The sequence below is a fragment of the Lutra lutra genome, chromosome 4, assembly GCF_902655055.1.
Source record: "Lutra lutra chromosome 4, mLutLut1.2, whole genome shotgun sequence".
NCBI lineage: Eukaryota > Metazoa > Chordata > Mammalia > Carnivora > Mustelidae > Lutra > Lutra lutra.
Window position 1 is genome coordinate 23149946 of NC_062281.1, and position 17947 is coordinate 23167892.

Genomic DNA, 17947 nt, shown 5'->3' on the forward strand with positions numbered 1-17947 from the left:
ACAGATTTTTTAGAAGCAATTTATCTACTTAGCTGTCTTGTTCCTGCCCGTTACATTTTAAATATTTATTTGCCATATTTAGGTCATATGAAAACTCTTATAACCTTAAGAATAAATTTTTATTAAAGGCTTGCAAGCTTATCTCTCTAATTCTCAGTTCTTAAGAAGTAAATACATTGGGGCAGTAGTATTTCCCATAGAGCGACAAGCTTCCTATCCCTTAGCCTCTTTCTAGCTGAGAGGAATACTTCATTTTCATTCTTATCTAAGGGGCTGTAAAGTAGATAAGATTCTGGGTAAAGAAGGAATTTGTTTGCTACAATAATTATTTATATAATAAGTATTATATAAATTATAATTATATAACATATAATTATAAGAAATAATTTTTGTTTGTGACAATAGATTTTATAATGGCATTTTCATAGAGCTTGTTTTACCTCTTGCATCCTGAAAATGTTATTATAAAATCTATTGTGTTCAGGCAATTTGGGGAGAGACATAGTAAGATTGCAGTCTTTTTCCCAGAGAAATGCATTTTTTAAGTATTAATGCATGCTGGAGGCTCTACTTTAGCCTCTAGAAAAATTATTACTGATAATTAGCATATTTAATCAACACTGTGGAGTCACAGCATTTTGACTGTGATGTTCTCTCTGGTCTTTCTGGAGATGGGAAGGCTGAGCATCAGAAAAGGATCATTAACTGGACAGCAAGATTCCTCATGGGGAAAATCTTAAGCACTAGTATGAGAACCTAGATCTCAAGATTCCAAGTCTTCTTTTTTTCTACTGTTGCAAATTGAATCTAACTTCTGCTTATATTATACCTAAATTGTACATTGGCAGATAGTTTGGAAATACTGATTAAAAAAAAAAAAACATTCTGTAAGATCATGTTTGTACTGTCAGTTGCTTGGTAATCTCTCCCCATCTCCTTCTCCCTATTCCTTTAAAATGAATCGTACTAGCTCCTTTTTTACCTGTGATATTGGAACTTTTTGTAAGTTAAATTTGATTAAATTCCATTAGTCAAATGAGTGATTTTACTAAAAGAGGAAATTTTAAAGCAGAAAGAGGCCATAGCATTGGTTTTAAACGATATTTATGTGGTTGATATGTATGAATCTGTTAAGCTAGGTGGGAAGGAGGTCTGTTATGTCCTAGAGAGACAAAAATTCAATATAAAAGGTAATTGATAAAAGATTATCATATTATTTTTCTACTGCTTCTTCTTGAGGCCATCATATTGTATATAAGAAGAAAAGCTAAAAAAAAAAAAACAACAAATTCTTGAGTATCTGAAAAGTTGGCTACCATATTTATTATGAGAAATATAACCTTCCTTGGAATAAGCAGATTTATAATATTTTCGCCTAGTAACAAATGTTTAAAAATAAGATTGTGACCATCTGAGTGAGGCTCTTTTGTACTTTATGATCCTGAATCTTGTTTGCTTTATAAAACCATAGTGCTATAACCAACCAAGGAAACGACAGGCATATAACTTTACTTTTGCTAAAACCTGATTAAGAGTTTTAAAAATGAAATGGTTAGATTCCAAGTTAAGCAAATATATTCACTCCACATAGTTGTAGATTCATTATAATAGAAATAATTTGGATATTATGTTGACTATGAATTTTCTCCTCTGTTACATATTTTCTACTCATTATTGGGCTATATTGCTTTTTAAAATCTTTTATTTATCGTAGTCTCAGTTTGCACCTATTCTAGTAATATTGCTTTAAGTTAATATACACTATAGTCATTAACTTGATGAAAGTAAAAGTCTTTCAACCTTTTCATGGTGATTAACCTATAACTCCAGTGAAAAATTAATATCTGTTACTTAACAGAAAAGAACACACAAACAAGAAAAAAGAATTCTTTTTAAAGTTTAGCATATGCAGCAGGGGGCACCAGATGAAGGCAAAAATGAATTCTTAAGTTTTAAATCAGCTACAGCTTGTATTCTGTTCATATTTAAATAATGTGGTAGTTAATTGTTTTCCTATTCATTTTCTTGGTGATTTTAACTTCTCAGTTCTAAAAACTGTGTTGACGAAGACATTGATAAGTATTCTCACTTTATTAATTCAAATGAAATGTCTAAAAGCAACTAGTTTAGCAAGTATATAAATTTTTTCTTAAACATTTACTATTTTTAAGAGTTTAAAGAAGGGAGGGTAAACCACATTTAATAAATAATTTCTTATTTAGAACAGGGATTATTATTGTGTTTTTAGTAACTTTTCTACAGTATGTTATTTCATTAATGAATAAAGGAAAGCTTCAGTGATTTGAAATGATTTGAAAGCTTAAATTCGTTTTCAGTACATGTGAACTGAATGAATTTTAAATCTGGAAACCTCTTCCCTTTATCTAATAAATAGTTGTGTAAAAAGTTGTTTCCCAAAAGGCTCACTTTTACTATTGTGGCATCATTAAATAGTTTTTCTTTTACCCCCTCCTCCCTATCATCTAGTTCAATATCAGATGGAAATGATGCGCAGCCTTCGCCATGTCAACATCGACCACCTCCACGTGGGCTGGTACCAGTCCACATACTATGGCTCGTTCGTCACCCGAGCACTCCTGGATTCTCAATTCAGTTACCAGCATGCCATTGAAGAATCTGTCGTTCTCATTTACGGTTAGTAGGAGTTTCCTTTATTATTCTTTTCTTCCTTTAATGTTATTACTACTATTTTTGCTTTCTGTCTTTTTGCCTCTAAGAGCGGCCTGGCAGGCCTTTTCAAGTAAATACCAACCCTGTTTCTGCAGCAGCCTCTGCAGCAGCTACGTCTAGACAGGGTTTCCTTCTTTCTGTTTATTTTTCTTGCTATCAGAGCCCTGATGTGTACATTTTGGAATGCTGGAGTAGCTGCTTCATTTTTATTCCTCCATCTCCCCTCCCTCATTTGAAGGGGCTGGTGGAACTAGACCAGATGTCTAACAAACCCCAATTGCTAGAGTGTCTGGCTCTGTACGTGACTGACCAATCATAACACAGTGTGCCAAGTTTTTTTTATACCTCTGACAGCAGCGTACAAAACCTGGACTGTTTCTTAGCACAAAGATTTTTTTCTTTTCGGCCTGTTTAATGGTGTTTCCTCAAGCTCTCCAGACCAGATGTTCTGTGCTGTATCAGAACTGTAGGCAATTTAACAGCTTTATAGCCTTCCCCCTCCCCAAACACTCACAGTTTGCCATATCTGGCAGACTTGCATATAGTTTCCAGCTGAGAAGTAAATGTAACGTCCTGAGTATCTGTCAGAAAAAATACTAATGAATACGATCAATCTTACGAGCTCCCCCCAAATTGTTTCAGTATGTTAACAATTGGATTACAGTAAAGAACAAGTTGTTAAAGTGTACTTACATTGGCTGGAAACATTGCATCATCAGACCTTGATGAATTTTCCACTTGTTTCAATCTATTTTGGTTTTCATTTTATCACCTATTGCTAAAAGTTTCACTGTGTTAAGTTTCAGACAACATGAATGTTAACACAGGTTTTAGGCGGGTATTGGCATGCGGGAGCAGTTATCATGCCGCGAGTGCTGAGCTCCCTTACTCATGGAGTGTGTAAGCAGCTAGTTTTGACAAAATGAATTTCTCTGAAACAAAAAAGACACTTTTGTGATAGCACTTTTGAGTCATTTCGTTTGTAGAAGCTGTTTTAACTAAAAAAGTTTGGACAGTGATTACTAGCATGGGTAAATGTTATTCGCAGGGCTATTCATTTAAATTAGTCGACTGAACTACACAAATGCATGCAGTGTATTTTCACATTTAATATTCATTAGTATTTTTTTTCTAATTATACAAGATGAATATAAGGTGTTTAGAACATACGAGATGTTTAATTTTCATCAAGATTTCTGGTTCAGGCTGACAAATAGATTTCAAAATAACTGCATTTTGAATCTTCTTTTTTTACGTTAGGGAGGAAGTTATTCTATCAATTTCGAGTAGGGTGATAGGGTTCCAACTTTTTCGCTTAACTATATGCTGTACTGGTTTTAATCTGCTTCAAATTGAGTTCTGATGTTTTATTTTGATCTTCATTTTGCAACGATTGTATGGTAAGTGTCAGTATGCCTAGAACCAGTGTAATTCAAGCAAAGCATGGGCAGTAACAAAATTGTTAGTAAATTCTTTCTCTTTTCTTTATTTGAGATCCCATAAAAACTGCTCAAGGGTCTCTCTCGCTGAAAGCATACAGACTGACTCCTAAACTGATGGAAGTTTGTAAAGAGAAAGATTTTTCTCCTGAAGCGTAAGTGTTTGGGGGCCTTTGAGGTGTATGGTAAAGCATTGACTGTTTTCCTTCTAAGATTTTAGTTTGCCACATTTATTGAATCCTTGGTGCTGGTGGTGTAGTAATGCTTTTGCCATGTGGACGGTAGAAGTCTTTCGCCTGGCTGAGTGCCACTTGATTTCTCCCTTTCCATGTTTAAACTGTTCTTTATGGAATGTCTCATCTGTTGTTCTCACTAGGGGTGAATTCAGTTGGAGTGGGAATTAATTAGCTGTTGAATTTGAAGGAAAAAAAATGATCAAATAGGGGGAGGTGGGATGAGTGACCGGCGGCTGTCCGACTGTAAGAGCTCTGTGTCAGGATGATTGTGAGCTGTATGTCGGTCTGTCTGAGTGCCTGTTTCGTGGGGGTGGGGATGGGAAGGAGGTAAACATTTTAAGGTATCAGTAAGGAAGGTGGCATTTTGGAAATTTTATGGGTGATAGGTATGCAGTTTTATGATTGGTAAAGCTGTTTTATGATCTTACATGATGGCATTGGAATATTTACATTAAATTTTTAAAAGTTCAGAATTCTTTCATTTTCTGTTAATTATGGGAATTTTGGTTTCTTATTAAAGTTAGTGGCTTTGATGTTGGTAGGGCAGACCGTTTTTTGCTAGTTTCCCAATAGCTTCTAAAGAAATTAAGGTGCAAAAGATTTTAAATGCTAACTCATGAACAATTCCTGGGTATGGTAGTTACAACTAAATTAATGAGAAATTGCATTCTTGCTGTCTTCCAAACCATAGGATATCCTGTGAGTGTTCTGCTAGTTGTTAATTTCTTTCATTTGGTAGGCTTTTAAAATGAATTTAAATTTTTAAAATGAATTTTCCGGGGCACCTGGGTGGCTCAGTGGGTTAAAAGCCTCTACCTTCAGCTCAGGTCATGATCCCAGGGTCCTGGGATCGAGCTGCATCGGGCTCTCTGCTCAGCAGGGAGCCTGCTTCCTCCTCTTTCTCTACCTGCCTCTCTGTCTACTTGTGATCTCTGTCTGTCAAATAAATAAATAAATAAATAAAATCTTTTAAAAAATAAATAAATAAAATGAATTTTCCAAGAACCGAAGTGTATCTCTGTTCTAGCTATTTACTTTAAATGTTTTAGAAATAGATTATATAGCATAACTTCCCACGACATTTACATTTTAGTATCAGGGAAATATTGAAGATACCTGATTATAAAGGAAGAATAGTTTCTTCTGCCAAGAATCTTGTTTTCTGGGCTTTATAGCTCAAACTTGGATTGTTTTCAATATGATTCAAGTCATTCGACTTATGCTTGACTCTGTAAAACTAGTTTCTTTCTCTTTTTAAAAGAGTGCTAATGAAACAAAGATCCTGGAGAGGGCCTGTAATTAGGGAAAAATGTATGAAATAGTCAATTTAACACTTACTTCTGACCACCAGACTAAAGTATTTTTAACATGCTTCACAGATTGAAAAAGGGAAATATCACCTTTGAGCACATGTTTGAAGAAGTGCCGATTGTAATTAAAAATTCACATCTGATCAACGTCCTAATGTGGGAGCTTGAGAAGAAGTCAGCTGTAGCAGATAAACATGAATTGCTCAGTCTTGCTAGCAGGTAAGTGGCCCTAATGTAAAGCCCTTTTTTAATCACTTTCTGCAAAAGATTCTTTCACTTAGAATTTAACCCATGGATCAAGAAAAGAATTACCCGAGTACCTTTTGAGGTTCTTTAGACATATATAATGACATGTACTATTTGTCCAGCCCTGCTAAGATCCCAGGAAAAAGACCAGACTGACAAAATGGAACAGTATTTGAATACTAATAATTCCTGTTATAAGAACCCTCTGATGCCTTTGCTGTATTATTTTTTGCTTTGATAGGGCAAATGCCCATGAGGGAGGGTTTTTTCGTGGGGGGCTTAGCTTTATTTATTGTACACTGTCCCTGGAAGCTTTATAGTATCATGTCCGGATATTTAGTAATGCTCAGGAAAAATACGAAAATGCTTCTTTGTTTTACTGGTGGCACTTGCCTTGTTCAGATGCAGACTCTATTAGTAGTGAATTTCCAACATGGATTTTTAACCGAAATCAGAATTTTCTGAACCTGACGCTGGCTTTTGCTGTCTTAGACAGGGCCTACATAACTTACTCCATTGTGACTGCTTTAGCTATCTCGTTGCTGGATATTATTTACTGTATTGGTAAAGTGACTGAGGTGTTCCAAACAGATCATTTCCTTTATGGAATTAATGTTTCCTTTCCTAGCATTTATTGCTCTTAACAAAAATGTAGGCAGAATCGTCTATATAGCTCCTCTTAAGTGCCCTTTAAGCTTGATCTTAGTGATTGCTTTGTAGTGGGAGAGTGTTAGCAGCAGACCTGTAGAATGAAGTAGGTAGTCAGTCTATATGCATTTTTTGGATGACTGAAAAAACAAGGTATATTTTCTTAAGCAACCAGTTTGGAATAGAGGCTCAGTTGTCTATCAGATTTCTTTAATTGCAGATAGAAGCTTGCACAAAAGAATGTGTAGACTTTGTACTTCTTTGTTATAAGACAAGTAGGGTAAACCCAGGAAGACCAGAGAGCCCAGTATTGTTCTCCCTGCTCTGGGATGGGTAGAACCATGCTTGAAGTGCCCCTTTGTATTGCTTGAATCCATCATAGGGCCACTGGAAAGTCTGTACAGAGGAAGGAGATGGAGGCTGCATGGTAAGCAGAGTGCTAAGTGCTACAGCCGGCTTGCGAGGCTAATTTGGCACTGAAGAGTGTACTGTTGACTGCAAACATATATTCATAATAGTCCTTTAATTTGTCTCTTAGAAGGTCATACTTTTCTTTATTGCTTTTACAAACACTCAGCACACCTGTATTTAAAGCATTGCACTAAGAACATTCTTTAGCACGCAAGGTTACAATTTGATATATTAAGTATATATAGTTATACAATAATTTTAAATTTACTACCTGAAAGCATTTGCTTATATAATTTATGCCTCAGCTTTTCCCAAGCTTATTGAGCATACAAAACAAGCGTAGCCCTTTTGTGCTTTCAGTTACCAGTGAGCTGGTCTGAAGTACCTGTTTGTCCAAAACATCATTTATAATAACCACGAAGATGTTCCCAGTTTGTGATAGCAATTAAGATCTAGACAAATATTTTATTACAGCTTTTATATTCTTCTGTATTTTCTGTGAAATAGAAAGAGGGGCCCTTTCCTTTTCATGTGAAATTTAAAAGGTAAATTTGTGTTCTTGCTGGAAGGAAAAAAATGCAGCAGCCCTGAAGCATTACCCATACTGAAGGGCTGTTGCATTCATCCAGACTGATAGTCCTCGTCTAAAAGATGGAAATATCACCTTTGTACATCTCAAATTTTAATTAATTTTTAAGATTTATTTATTTTTAGCGAGTGAGCAAGCATGCAAGCAGGGGAAGGGGCTAAGGAAGAAGGGGAGGGAGAGAACCTCAGGCAGACTCCCCACTGAGTGTGGAGCCCGATGCAGGGCTCCATCTCACTGACGGGGGAATCATGACTCAAGCCGAAGGCAGACGCTTAACCCACTCAGCCACCCAGGCGCACTTCAGATTTTAAATTCTTACATCAATAGCATGATGGTAGTCAGGCCTGTCGCCATAAAATTTTTTCTAAGCAACCACATCAGAAATCTTGCCCAAGAAGCTCCTCAAGTTTTGCTTGGTCTTACTTCTCACAACCCGTATGTGGATACCACTTTTTTGGTTTACCTGATATATTTGTTCTAGGCTGAAATACTACATTTCCATTCATCTAAAAATTTTTTTTAATTTTTAGTTTTAATTTTATTGAATGGAAGTTCTAAGCGATGGCTGTATTATAATAGCCTTTACTAATTTTTTAAAGTGTTTTATCCAAGCCTTCAGCTTTTCACACATGAAGAAACAATTCTGTTTTTATTTCCTCTTTAAACAAGTAAACTGGGGGTGGGCATTCTACATTAAGGATAAATTGATACTGTAGCCAGAGCAGACTTCTCACTGCATGTCTGGTTCACATCTGTTTAAGTGAGCTGCTTTTCACTTGTTTTCTTGACAATAAAAGAAAAGGCTGTGTTATTGAGACTCCTAAGAGTAACTCCCTGGTTCAGTATTCTGGCTGAATTGGCACTGAAAAGATCCCCATAAAGTTGGTCCATTTATGAATCTTATCTCTGAAATAGGTATTATTTTAATTCCTTTTGCCCTTCAAGATCTGTTGTACAAATTTTTGGGTATTCCTTATTGGGTGTGTGTGTGTGTGTGTGTATATATATATATATATATATATATATAATTTAAAGATTTATTTATTTATTTATTTGACAGAGAAATCACAAGTAGGCAGAAGTAGGCAGAGAGAGAGGGAGCTGAGCAGAGAGCCTGGATGTGGGGCTCGATCCCAGGACCCTGAGATCATGACCTGAGCTGAAGGCAGAGGCTTAACCCACTGAGCCACCCAGGTGCCCCCTTATTGGGTATATTTTTGAAGAACATTGTAGTAATAAAAACGTTACGAAATGTTTAAAGGCCACGTATCTTGTGCTTGTGTTCTTTCACTAATTACATATATTTAACAATATATAACGATAGTACTGTATATTAAGGACATTTTTGGTGTGGATCGACAGGGTCTGTTCTAGTAGACCTTTCTCATTGCTGTCATCAGTGTAGTCAGTCTCTAGGAGTTAAGGTGTGGGAGCAAATAATAGATCGATCTCTCTTTGTATATGGAGTAACTAACTCTCCTTTGTGATTTTTCTCCAATGTCACTACCTTCCCCTCTCCCCCGCCCAATTGGGCATTTATAGGGTTTGTGGTGATCTTTCTCTTCTCTGAATTCCTTCTGCACTTAAGCATATAAATGACTTATTTAACAAGTAATTGCGTAGTAATGATAGCATTTCTTGCTAGCTCTCTGGGCCTCAGTTCTTCCATTGGTAGAAATGAAAGGGTTGGTGCCCCTCCTTAAGACTGTCCCTTTCCTGTCCATCATGCCATCTTAGGATACAGCTGGCTTCTTCTACACTCTCTTTCCTAAGATACCTTTAGTTGCTCTCCATACTGGTTCTTTTCTTTTAGGTTTTTGGACTTGTTTTTCCCATTAAAAAAAATTGAAAACATTTTCAATTTCAACTCCTCAGGAAGGTTGAAAGAGAACAGTCTGATGAACACACATAAACCTTTTGCCTGGATGCACCAGTGGTCTGTCTCGCCATGTTTGTACCTGCTCTCTATCTGTGCACATAAGTGCATAACTTTTTTTTTTTTTCTGAAGCATTTGAAAGTAAATTCCTGACATGACTTTTAACCCCTAAATATTGAACACACATCTCTCAAGAATAAGGATGTTTAAATGTAAGTCTCCCTCATCTTAAAAAACAAAGTTACCAAAAAAGGCACTTTTTGACCTCATGCCATTATTATCCATTTCCTCTCACCTTTTTCGTTCATATTCACTTTTTTTTTTTTTTAAAGATTTTATTTATTTATTTGACAGAGAGAAATCACAAGTAAGCAGAGAGGCAGGCAGAAAGAGAGGAGGAAGCAGGCTCCCTGCTGAGCAGAAAGCCCGATGCGGGGCTCGAACCCAGGACCTGGGATCATGACCTGAGCCGAAGGCAGCGGCTTAACCCACTGAGCCACCCAGGCGCCCCCTTTTTTTTTTTTTTTTTTTTTAAAGATTTTATTTATTTATTTGACAGAGAGAAATCACAAGTAAGCAGAGAGGCAGGCAGAGAGAGAGGAGGAAGCAACTTTTTTTTTTTTTTTTTAAGATTCATTTATTTATTTGAGAGAGAGAGTGCATGCGAGTGAGTGTGGGGTGGGGTTATGGAGCAGAGGAAGGAGGAGAGAGAGTCTTAAGCAGACTCCACTGAAGGCAGAGCGTGATGCAGGGCCTAGTCAGTCTCACAACCCCGAGATCCATGACCTGAGCAGAAATCAAGAGTTGGGTGGCTAACCGACTGAGCCATGTAGGCCCCCTGCATTCATCTGTTTTTATAGTCTGGCTTCCTAGTGTTCCATCTACTCTGTGTTGTTAGAGAGCTCTCACTGAAGTCACAAAGGATGACTTTATCACTGTGTTACTGGGTAACATTTGTTATGTTAATGACTCTTTTTCTGAAATACCTTGTTTTAGAGTCTGTGCAACTGCATCTCTGTTAGGTTCCTCTTTGCTCTTTGCTCATCCCTGAAGATCAGTGTTCCTCAGTGTCTGTCTTCTCATGTGTACATTTCTGGGGTGATTTCATCTTATTTCTGTGTCTTTTGGTACGTTAGGGTAAGGGCCTCATTATTTCTATTCCTGATTACTTTCACAGTCTCCTCACTTCCTGCTTTTAACCTTTTCCTCTTTCGTTATAGTGATCTTGCTAAATGCAAATTGTATGATCATATTACTCCTTTGCTTAACTTTTTGGCTGGTTCCCCATTGGCCTTAGAATAGAATCCAAACTTCTAGTCCTGGCTTCCAGGATTCTCTGTGCTGTGACTGCTGTCTGCCTCCTAGTTTCACTGTTCTCTTTTTTCCCAGTCCTGCCCTTCTGTGCAGTTCTTCAAAGGCATTATGCTTTTCATGCCAAAGTGTCCAAACACACTGCCTTCACCCAGTGTCTGGCAGTGTCCCTCTTACCTTCCTTGTCTCTAGCTTCTCTTCAAAAACTCTAAATTCAGCAGTCAGATAATCTGGAAACGCTCATCTGGCTCTGCCAGATTGTATTTCATGCTTCCATTCTATTAGAGCCATCACACCATTGTGTGGTGTTGATCTGTGTGCATTCCTGTCTTCTCACTAGGACGGGTGGAGTGCAGCAATGTCTCACATAGTTTAATCCTTAGTGTTAGACGAAGTGACTAGCAAAGTACGTATGTACTCGATCGAGTGTATTGAAAGAGTGCATTTAGACCACAGAGTATTGTTAAATGTTAATGTAGAAGGTGTTGAGAACAGTGTCACTATATAATCAATCAGTGGATCTGGACATTTGACTAGCTACTTGGTAGAAAGAATCATTTTATTTGCTTACCTTTACCATTGGCCCAGACACTTAATTAGAGGTGAGTTAAAATCAAGCTGTTAAGAAATTAGAAGAAAACGGAAACAATACTTAATCTTGTTTCCAAAGAAAAAGAAATATTTCAAAGTTAAAAAATGATTCACAAAATTAAAATGAAATAAGAAAAATATGAAAACTGAATTTGAAAAAAAAAACCACACTTTTTTAAAAAAGTGAAACATTTGAAGAAAAGATGAAGTCATTAGGCCAAGTCACTGGGCCAAGGTTATAAAGATAGTGCCAGACCTGAGGTTAGGGGGTACATTTATTTACACACACACACACAGACACACACCCCATTTCTGTATCTTCTGCTATTTAAGAAAGAGCCAAAACTTGCTAATTTTCTCCAGGTTCCAGATACTGTCCGTTTAGGATCATACTGTAACTGGATTTACTTTCATTATTCCCAACGTTCCCAGTCTGTTCCTTCCTCAGCCTGTCCCTTCTCTGTAAATGCCATAACCAACATTTGGCATGCTCAAGCCAGGAAACTGGGAGTCAGCCTTGATTTCTCTCTCCTTTCTGCCCGTTTTTCTCATGCTTTCCCATGCTTACGGCCACCATCCTCGTCCAAGCCACCGCTGTTCTCTCTGTAATACCACAGGAGATTCTGTGTGCTTGTGAATGTGTGTGTGTATGTAGTTTTGAAAGTAGAGCTAAAATTTACATAACATAAAGTCTACCATCTTAACCATTATTTCACATTCCCACCACAGTATCTGGGTGTTCGGTTTCTCCACATCCTTGCCAGCACTCACAATAGACTCTTAACTAATCCCTGGTTTCTATTCTCCAGTCTGTTCTGTGCGTAGCAGCCAGAGTGGTCATTTTTAAAATTTAAGACAAAATATATCACAAACACATACAACTCAAAGACACCATTTATGTTGGAGTTGAGGGATCTCATTCACACTGTTATTGGGGTGTTTTGTGGTGCAGCTAATGGCTTCCCATCTGTGTTTGTCTGACTTCTGTAACCCATCACTGTGCTCCAGTCATACCAGACGTTTTCTTTTTTTCTGCCTGGTTCTTGCCCATCTCTTGCATTCAGCCTGTCCTCTCCATAAGGGAAAGAGATAGGGCAGCCGTACTACCTAAAGTGTTTCTACCTTTTTTCTCCTCCCCCTCCCAATCATTTGTTTTTGTTTTTGTTTTTTTAAGATTTTATTTACTTATTTGACACAGAGAGAGAGATCACAAGTAGGCAGAAAGGCAGGCAGAGAGAGAGGGGGAAGCAGGCTCCCTGCTGAGCAGAGAGCCCGATGTGGGGCTCGATCCTAGGACCCTGAGATCATGACCTGAGCCGAAGGCAGGGACTTAATCCACTGAGCCACCCAGGTGCCCCACTCCCAATCATTTGTAAGCTCAGTGATGATAGAGGCTATGAATGTCTCATTCATTATTGTTTCTCTGTTTGCTAATCACTAAAGTCATAACATAAGAGGTGCTTAATACTTAACTTGAAATGAATGAGTGAATACTGTTTACTAGTTTTTTTTAGAGTACATATTTGTAGTAGCAGGTTTGACCATGGTAGGAGATAGTTGCAGGCAGAAATCAATGAATATGGTGGTCATTGCACTACCTGTGAACATCCCTTTATAAAATGATTTTGGTAAATGAGTTGCAAGAGAAATTTCTGGAGAGGAAAAGAAGTGTGAATGACTATACTGTAGATTCTAGGAAGGGCAAGAGGAAAGGAGATTTTTTTTTTTTTTCTTTTTTTTTTTTTCATTTGACTTTGCAGAAAAAATGCTATTATTGTTCTTTTAGAAACTGCTGGATAGAGGAATCAGGTACCAGAAGTCTTAGTGTCTTTGCATGGTTCCTCCTTTCCATGGCTCCTGATTTAAATACTCTGGAGCACAGCTGGGGAGGGGATGGTGCTAAGTAAGGAAAAGGGTGCAGGAGTACCGAGCTTAGGTTAAACTTTGTTGTTGAGAAAATATACATTACAGAAAACCTGCTAGATATGTTTAACAGTTTCTACTCTGATACATGTGTGCTCTGATAATAAGAAGCTCAGCTATTTTGGATACTCTGGTGGCTACAGGTGTGGGTTCAGAATGAAAAGTTTGATAACAGGCTGACTCACATTCTTTCCTGTCCCCTTGCATTCATGTGGATGTGTGCTCTCATTCTTGTAGCAAATGGCAAATCAGTTTAATATCTCAGAAGTGTTTAGAGCAGTGGCAGACCTATAGCTTTAAAGTATGACATGTCAGTATATTTACTTTACATTTCAGCAACCATTTGGGGAAGAATCTACAGTTGCTGATGGACAGAGTGGATGAAATGAGCCAAGATATAGTTAAATATAACACATACATGAGGAACACGAGTAAACAGCAGCAGCAGAAACATCAGGTTGGTGTTACCAGAAAATTTGTCAGAGAATTCACTTCTAAGTATGGTGCTTCAAGAGTTTTCTTCAAAATGATCAAAGTCCTGTTTGATAAAGCATTGACTGTTAACTAGGAACTCTGTCATATTTAATTTATTACCAAATATTCTTTCTAAGTTGTACTTAAAAATACCTTTTTTAAAGAGAGCCAATATATTAAGCTCAGATTGGGATGGCAGTGTTATGCAAATAAGAGACACACTTATTGAGAAAATCAGGGGCAAAAGAGATTCTGGAGTGTCACAGCTCATTTCTTTACTAACTATAATTGGCTTGGTAGTGGCTCATTGCAGCGTAGTTAGCAATCTTCAGTTCATTTGAAAAACTGAGCAATTGTGATTAAGAGCAAGCAATTTTGATAGGAAATAATAGACCAACTGCTGTGAAATAGATAGTATAATACAGATAAAAACCCTAGAACTACCTGAATATTCTCATAGGCACATATATACGGCTGTGGCCATTTAACCTTTTCTTTATTCATGTTTCTTGAAGGCCACATGATTTTCACAGTTCCTGGAATATTGTTTTTGGACTGTATTGCTCTAAAGTGTTCTTACAGCATTTGATTCATAGATAGGTTGATTCCAGAATGTTTATCTATGAAAGCATTTGTCTATGACTACTGTGTGTTCATGAAAATGTACTTTAAAGTAGGTGTTGTTAACTCTACAGTTCTCAGTGTAACTACAATTTAAGCGGCTCTGAGACTATTATATCTAAAATTTTTAAAATATCAATGTTCATCTATAGTGAAATTTAGAATACTTCGTTTTTACCATACTTCGGATTTAAAAAACACATATAGTTCTATAAAGTATATACTTTTTAACTGAAAAGAGCATGGGTGGTAAAGATGGCAATAGTGAAAAACTTATAAAGGGTGGTGGGGGGAAGGACAGAAGGACCTTGCTTGATTCCATTTTCCTACTAGTTCTTCCCATAGGGAAAGGATGCAGCCTGGAGTAGCAAATTAAAAATCTGTCACCTGTGAGACATTTGTTTCTGGAAACTAGTGATACATGTCTTAAAATTTTGCATTTGATGTTTATGTGTACCAACACCATTTATAACCCTTTTTAGATATGTCCAGCTTCTACCCTCAAACCCTATAATGTGTATAGACATCTTTGCAAAAAGCAAGGTAATCTCCTCCTTTAGGAACCCAAGGACTTAAATTTTTTACAGCCTACTTCAGCGTCTCATTACCTGACCTTTTAAGGCTCTGTGTGTGGTATTTTCCCTCTGCCGTTGTAAGCGACCCATAAGTGTTACCTCTTGATTGTAATTTGCTCAGTAAGTTTGTAGTTGATCCATACCTATGGATATATCCCCTGAGAATCCTAGGAAGCCACAGTTTGACAGTATTTGAAGCATTATCTAAGCTAATATTCATTCTTAGCTATAGAGCCAATAGCACTGCTGATTAGAAGCATTTACTACTATAATAATGATAGTGATGATGATGATGATGTTACAGTATCAACATCATCAGCATTATTGTCGTTTTGGTCAGTAGGGATAAAGTTGAAAAAATTAACCAGTGTGGTGGTTAATTACTTCGTTACTGCAGTTAAGGTGAGTCATACTTGTAATGTTGTCATCTACCCTATTGTCATAAATGGTAAAATCACTCTCCTTCACTCACTAATCAGGAGCTTCTTTGCCCTTTAAGCCCTCAGTTTCCCACATAACCAGTTTGCTTTTTCCCTATCATTATAGACTCTTAGAGCTCAGAGTGACACTGGAGTTTCCAACAAAGAAATGGTCTTTGCTGCCATATTTATTAACTTCTCAGAAGGAGGAGTTACGTGGGTTACCATTTATAAAATTGTTGGAATAAAATTGTTGGAATTCAGGGCAGTGGGGTTTTGCTGGTTGCATAATTGATGGAGGTCTTGTTTTTTCTCCTCAGGTAGGGAAAAATAACCACATCATTTCTTCTCTGAATTTTAGTATCAGCAGCGTCGCCAGCAGGAGAACATGCAGCGCCAGAGTCGAGGGGAACCCCCGCTGCCTGAGGAGGATCTGTCCAAACTTTTCAAACCCCCTCAGCCGCCTGCCAGGATGGATTCTCTGCTCATTGCAGGTATTGTGGCCGGTGCGAGTGCGGCTCGTTTCCTCTGTTCCTTAGGAAGCTGAAGACCAGGAGAGATTTATAAATAGAAAAATACATCAGAAAAGCTAGTGTATTTAAGATGGTTGAATGATGAATTTGAATCTAGCACCTATAATTTTGAAATTTAAGAATATGTCAGTCTTTGTTATTTCTAAAGTCCTTTCAGTGCTTCTTCACTCTGTGTTTATCTAAACATTTTTGAGATGGCATCATAAACTTCCTAAAGTGGGAAGGTTTTATTCGAGTCGTCTTTTGGAGAAGCCCGGGAGAAATGTTTACGTGCCATACTGCAGAAGATCATTCAGCTCACGCTGCTCACTTCTCGTGTTCCAGCCCAGCACAGAGCCCACGTCTTCATGTGGGTGTTGGAGTTGAATTGGGTTTTCTGACTGGAGGAAAAGGATTTCCCTTACTTTGACTTATGTTGTAGCAGTAGGGGTGCAGTTCTGGATATACTTTGTCTGGGAGTATCTGCTGTTTAACACTGCCTTTCTGTGGTGGAGTCTTGTTTCCTATGCTAGGACTTGATTTTGCTCTTATTTAGCTGTGATAACCTTATTTCTGTATAAATGTTAAATACTGTTTGATTAAATCAGCTGGTTGCCTGTGAGAGATTTTTTAGAATGAAAATCCCACTCAAACGGAAGCTAATATTCCATCATTTCTCAATTCTATTTACACATTTTCAGTGTGTGTGTGTGTGTGTGTGTGTGTGTGTGTGTATGGGCGGGGAGGGGGTCAGATTCCAAATTCTTAACACAAATTCTAGAACACATATCAATTACATTTGGGTAACTGAGACACATTCCTTACTTAAGGTCCAAGTCAAGCAGAATTGTATTATATATACAAAATACCTTGCATAAATGTTGCATCAGATTAGATCATTAGTTTTAAGACTTAAAAAGCAGTGATGATTGCCATTCTTCATGGGGACTCTCTGCCTTTGCTCTGTCTTGGGTCAGAAAAGGAACCTTTAATATCTCCAGAGCACAGCCTGAAAACTACTGGACTGTGCACATCAGGGTCAAATGGGTCATTTTGTTTGCAGTTCTGTGATTTGGTATCTCCTTTGTACCTGGCTGAAGAGAGCCGGCGCTGCTTCTCACTTAGTATGACGTGCGTCCGAGCTCCACGGCCAGTACCTTTTGATTGATAGCTAATACGTAATTAACTGCTGTCGTTTTTCTTCTGTCTCCATGTACCCAAGAGCGGAAGATAGCTTATTTTCCAGAGAATTTGCATTCTTTATTATAAGGGCATGGATAACGGAATTGACTCCTATAAACTCTTGATTCAAAACAAAAGAAAATAAAATTCTGGTGAATGTGTATTATGCTGATTTTCTTGCTTGCCTAGTGTTCTAGGTCATTTTATAATTTGTGGAACATTGTGACTCTCTTTCTCACTTTCCCAAATGCACAGGCCAGATTAACACTTACTGCCAGAACATCAAGGAGTTCACTGCCCAAAACTTAGGCAAACTCTTCATGGCCCAGGCTCTTCAGGAATACAACAACTGAGAAAAGGAAGTTTCCAGAAAAGGAGTTAACATGGACTTTTGAGATCACGTTGGGGCAATTCTTGGAAGAAATTACACTTGCCAATTGGAAAGTCTTTCTAGCTAATAATGAAATAAAAATAAAACAACCTTGACTGCTTGCTCATTTGATTTTACACATATTGTGTCTAGCTTTTTATTTTTGTTTTGCTTATACTGTTTACCTACAAAAGATTAAACAGATTTGACCAGAAGCTACATCAACGTCAGACCTCCAGGCTCCATCACCTTTGCTGCTCCCTGTGAGGCGCCGCGTTTTTCAGCATACAGTCCTGCTTGTCCTAACTCCGGACCGAGTGGCCCTGGCACCTACAGGGAATTCTTCACTTCATTGCTCCCAGATTAGTGCCCGTGGAAGCCCAAGTTTCATGCGCTTGCCCAGGCAACCCTCATCCCAGACCTGGAATCGTGTAAAGTGCTCCTTGTCGGTCTGCCTTTTCGTTTCCACAGATGATGGTCAGCCAGTCCCCAAGCTCATAGGTCATTAATCAGGCACTAGAA

The 17947-nt window shown here is 37.7% G+C and overlaps 1 protein-coding gene across 1 annotated transcript in view; it reads left to right on the forward strand.

Moving 5' to 3' along the window:
* The window catches only part of EIF3H (eukaryotic translation initiation factor 3 subunit H), a 105871-nt gene extending 88330 nt beyond the window's left edge, over positions 1-17541 (forward strand). The window contains exons 3-8 of the mRNA XM_047725815.1: positions 2488-2655; positions 4186-4285; positions 5746-5895; positions 13609-13729; positions 15723-15855; positions 17311-17541. Of these exons, the coding sequence (XP_047581771.1) occupies positions 2488-2655; positions 4186-4285; positions 5746-5895; positions 13609-13729; positions 15723-15855; positions 17311-17408 (770 nt within the window). The 3' untranslated portion in view covers positions 17409-17541. The remainder of the gene's footprint in view (positions 1-2487; positions 2656-4185; positions 4286-5745; positions 5896-13608; positions 13730-15722; positions 15856-17310) is intronic.
* Positions 17542-17947: the final 406 nt, after the last annotated feature.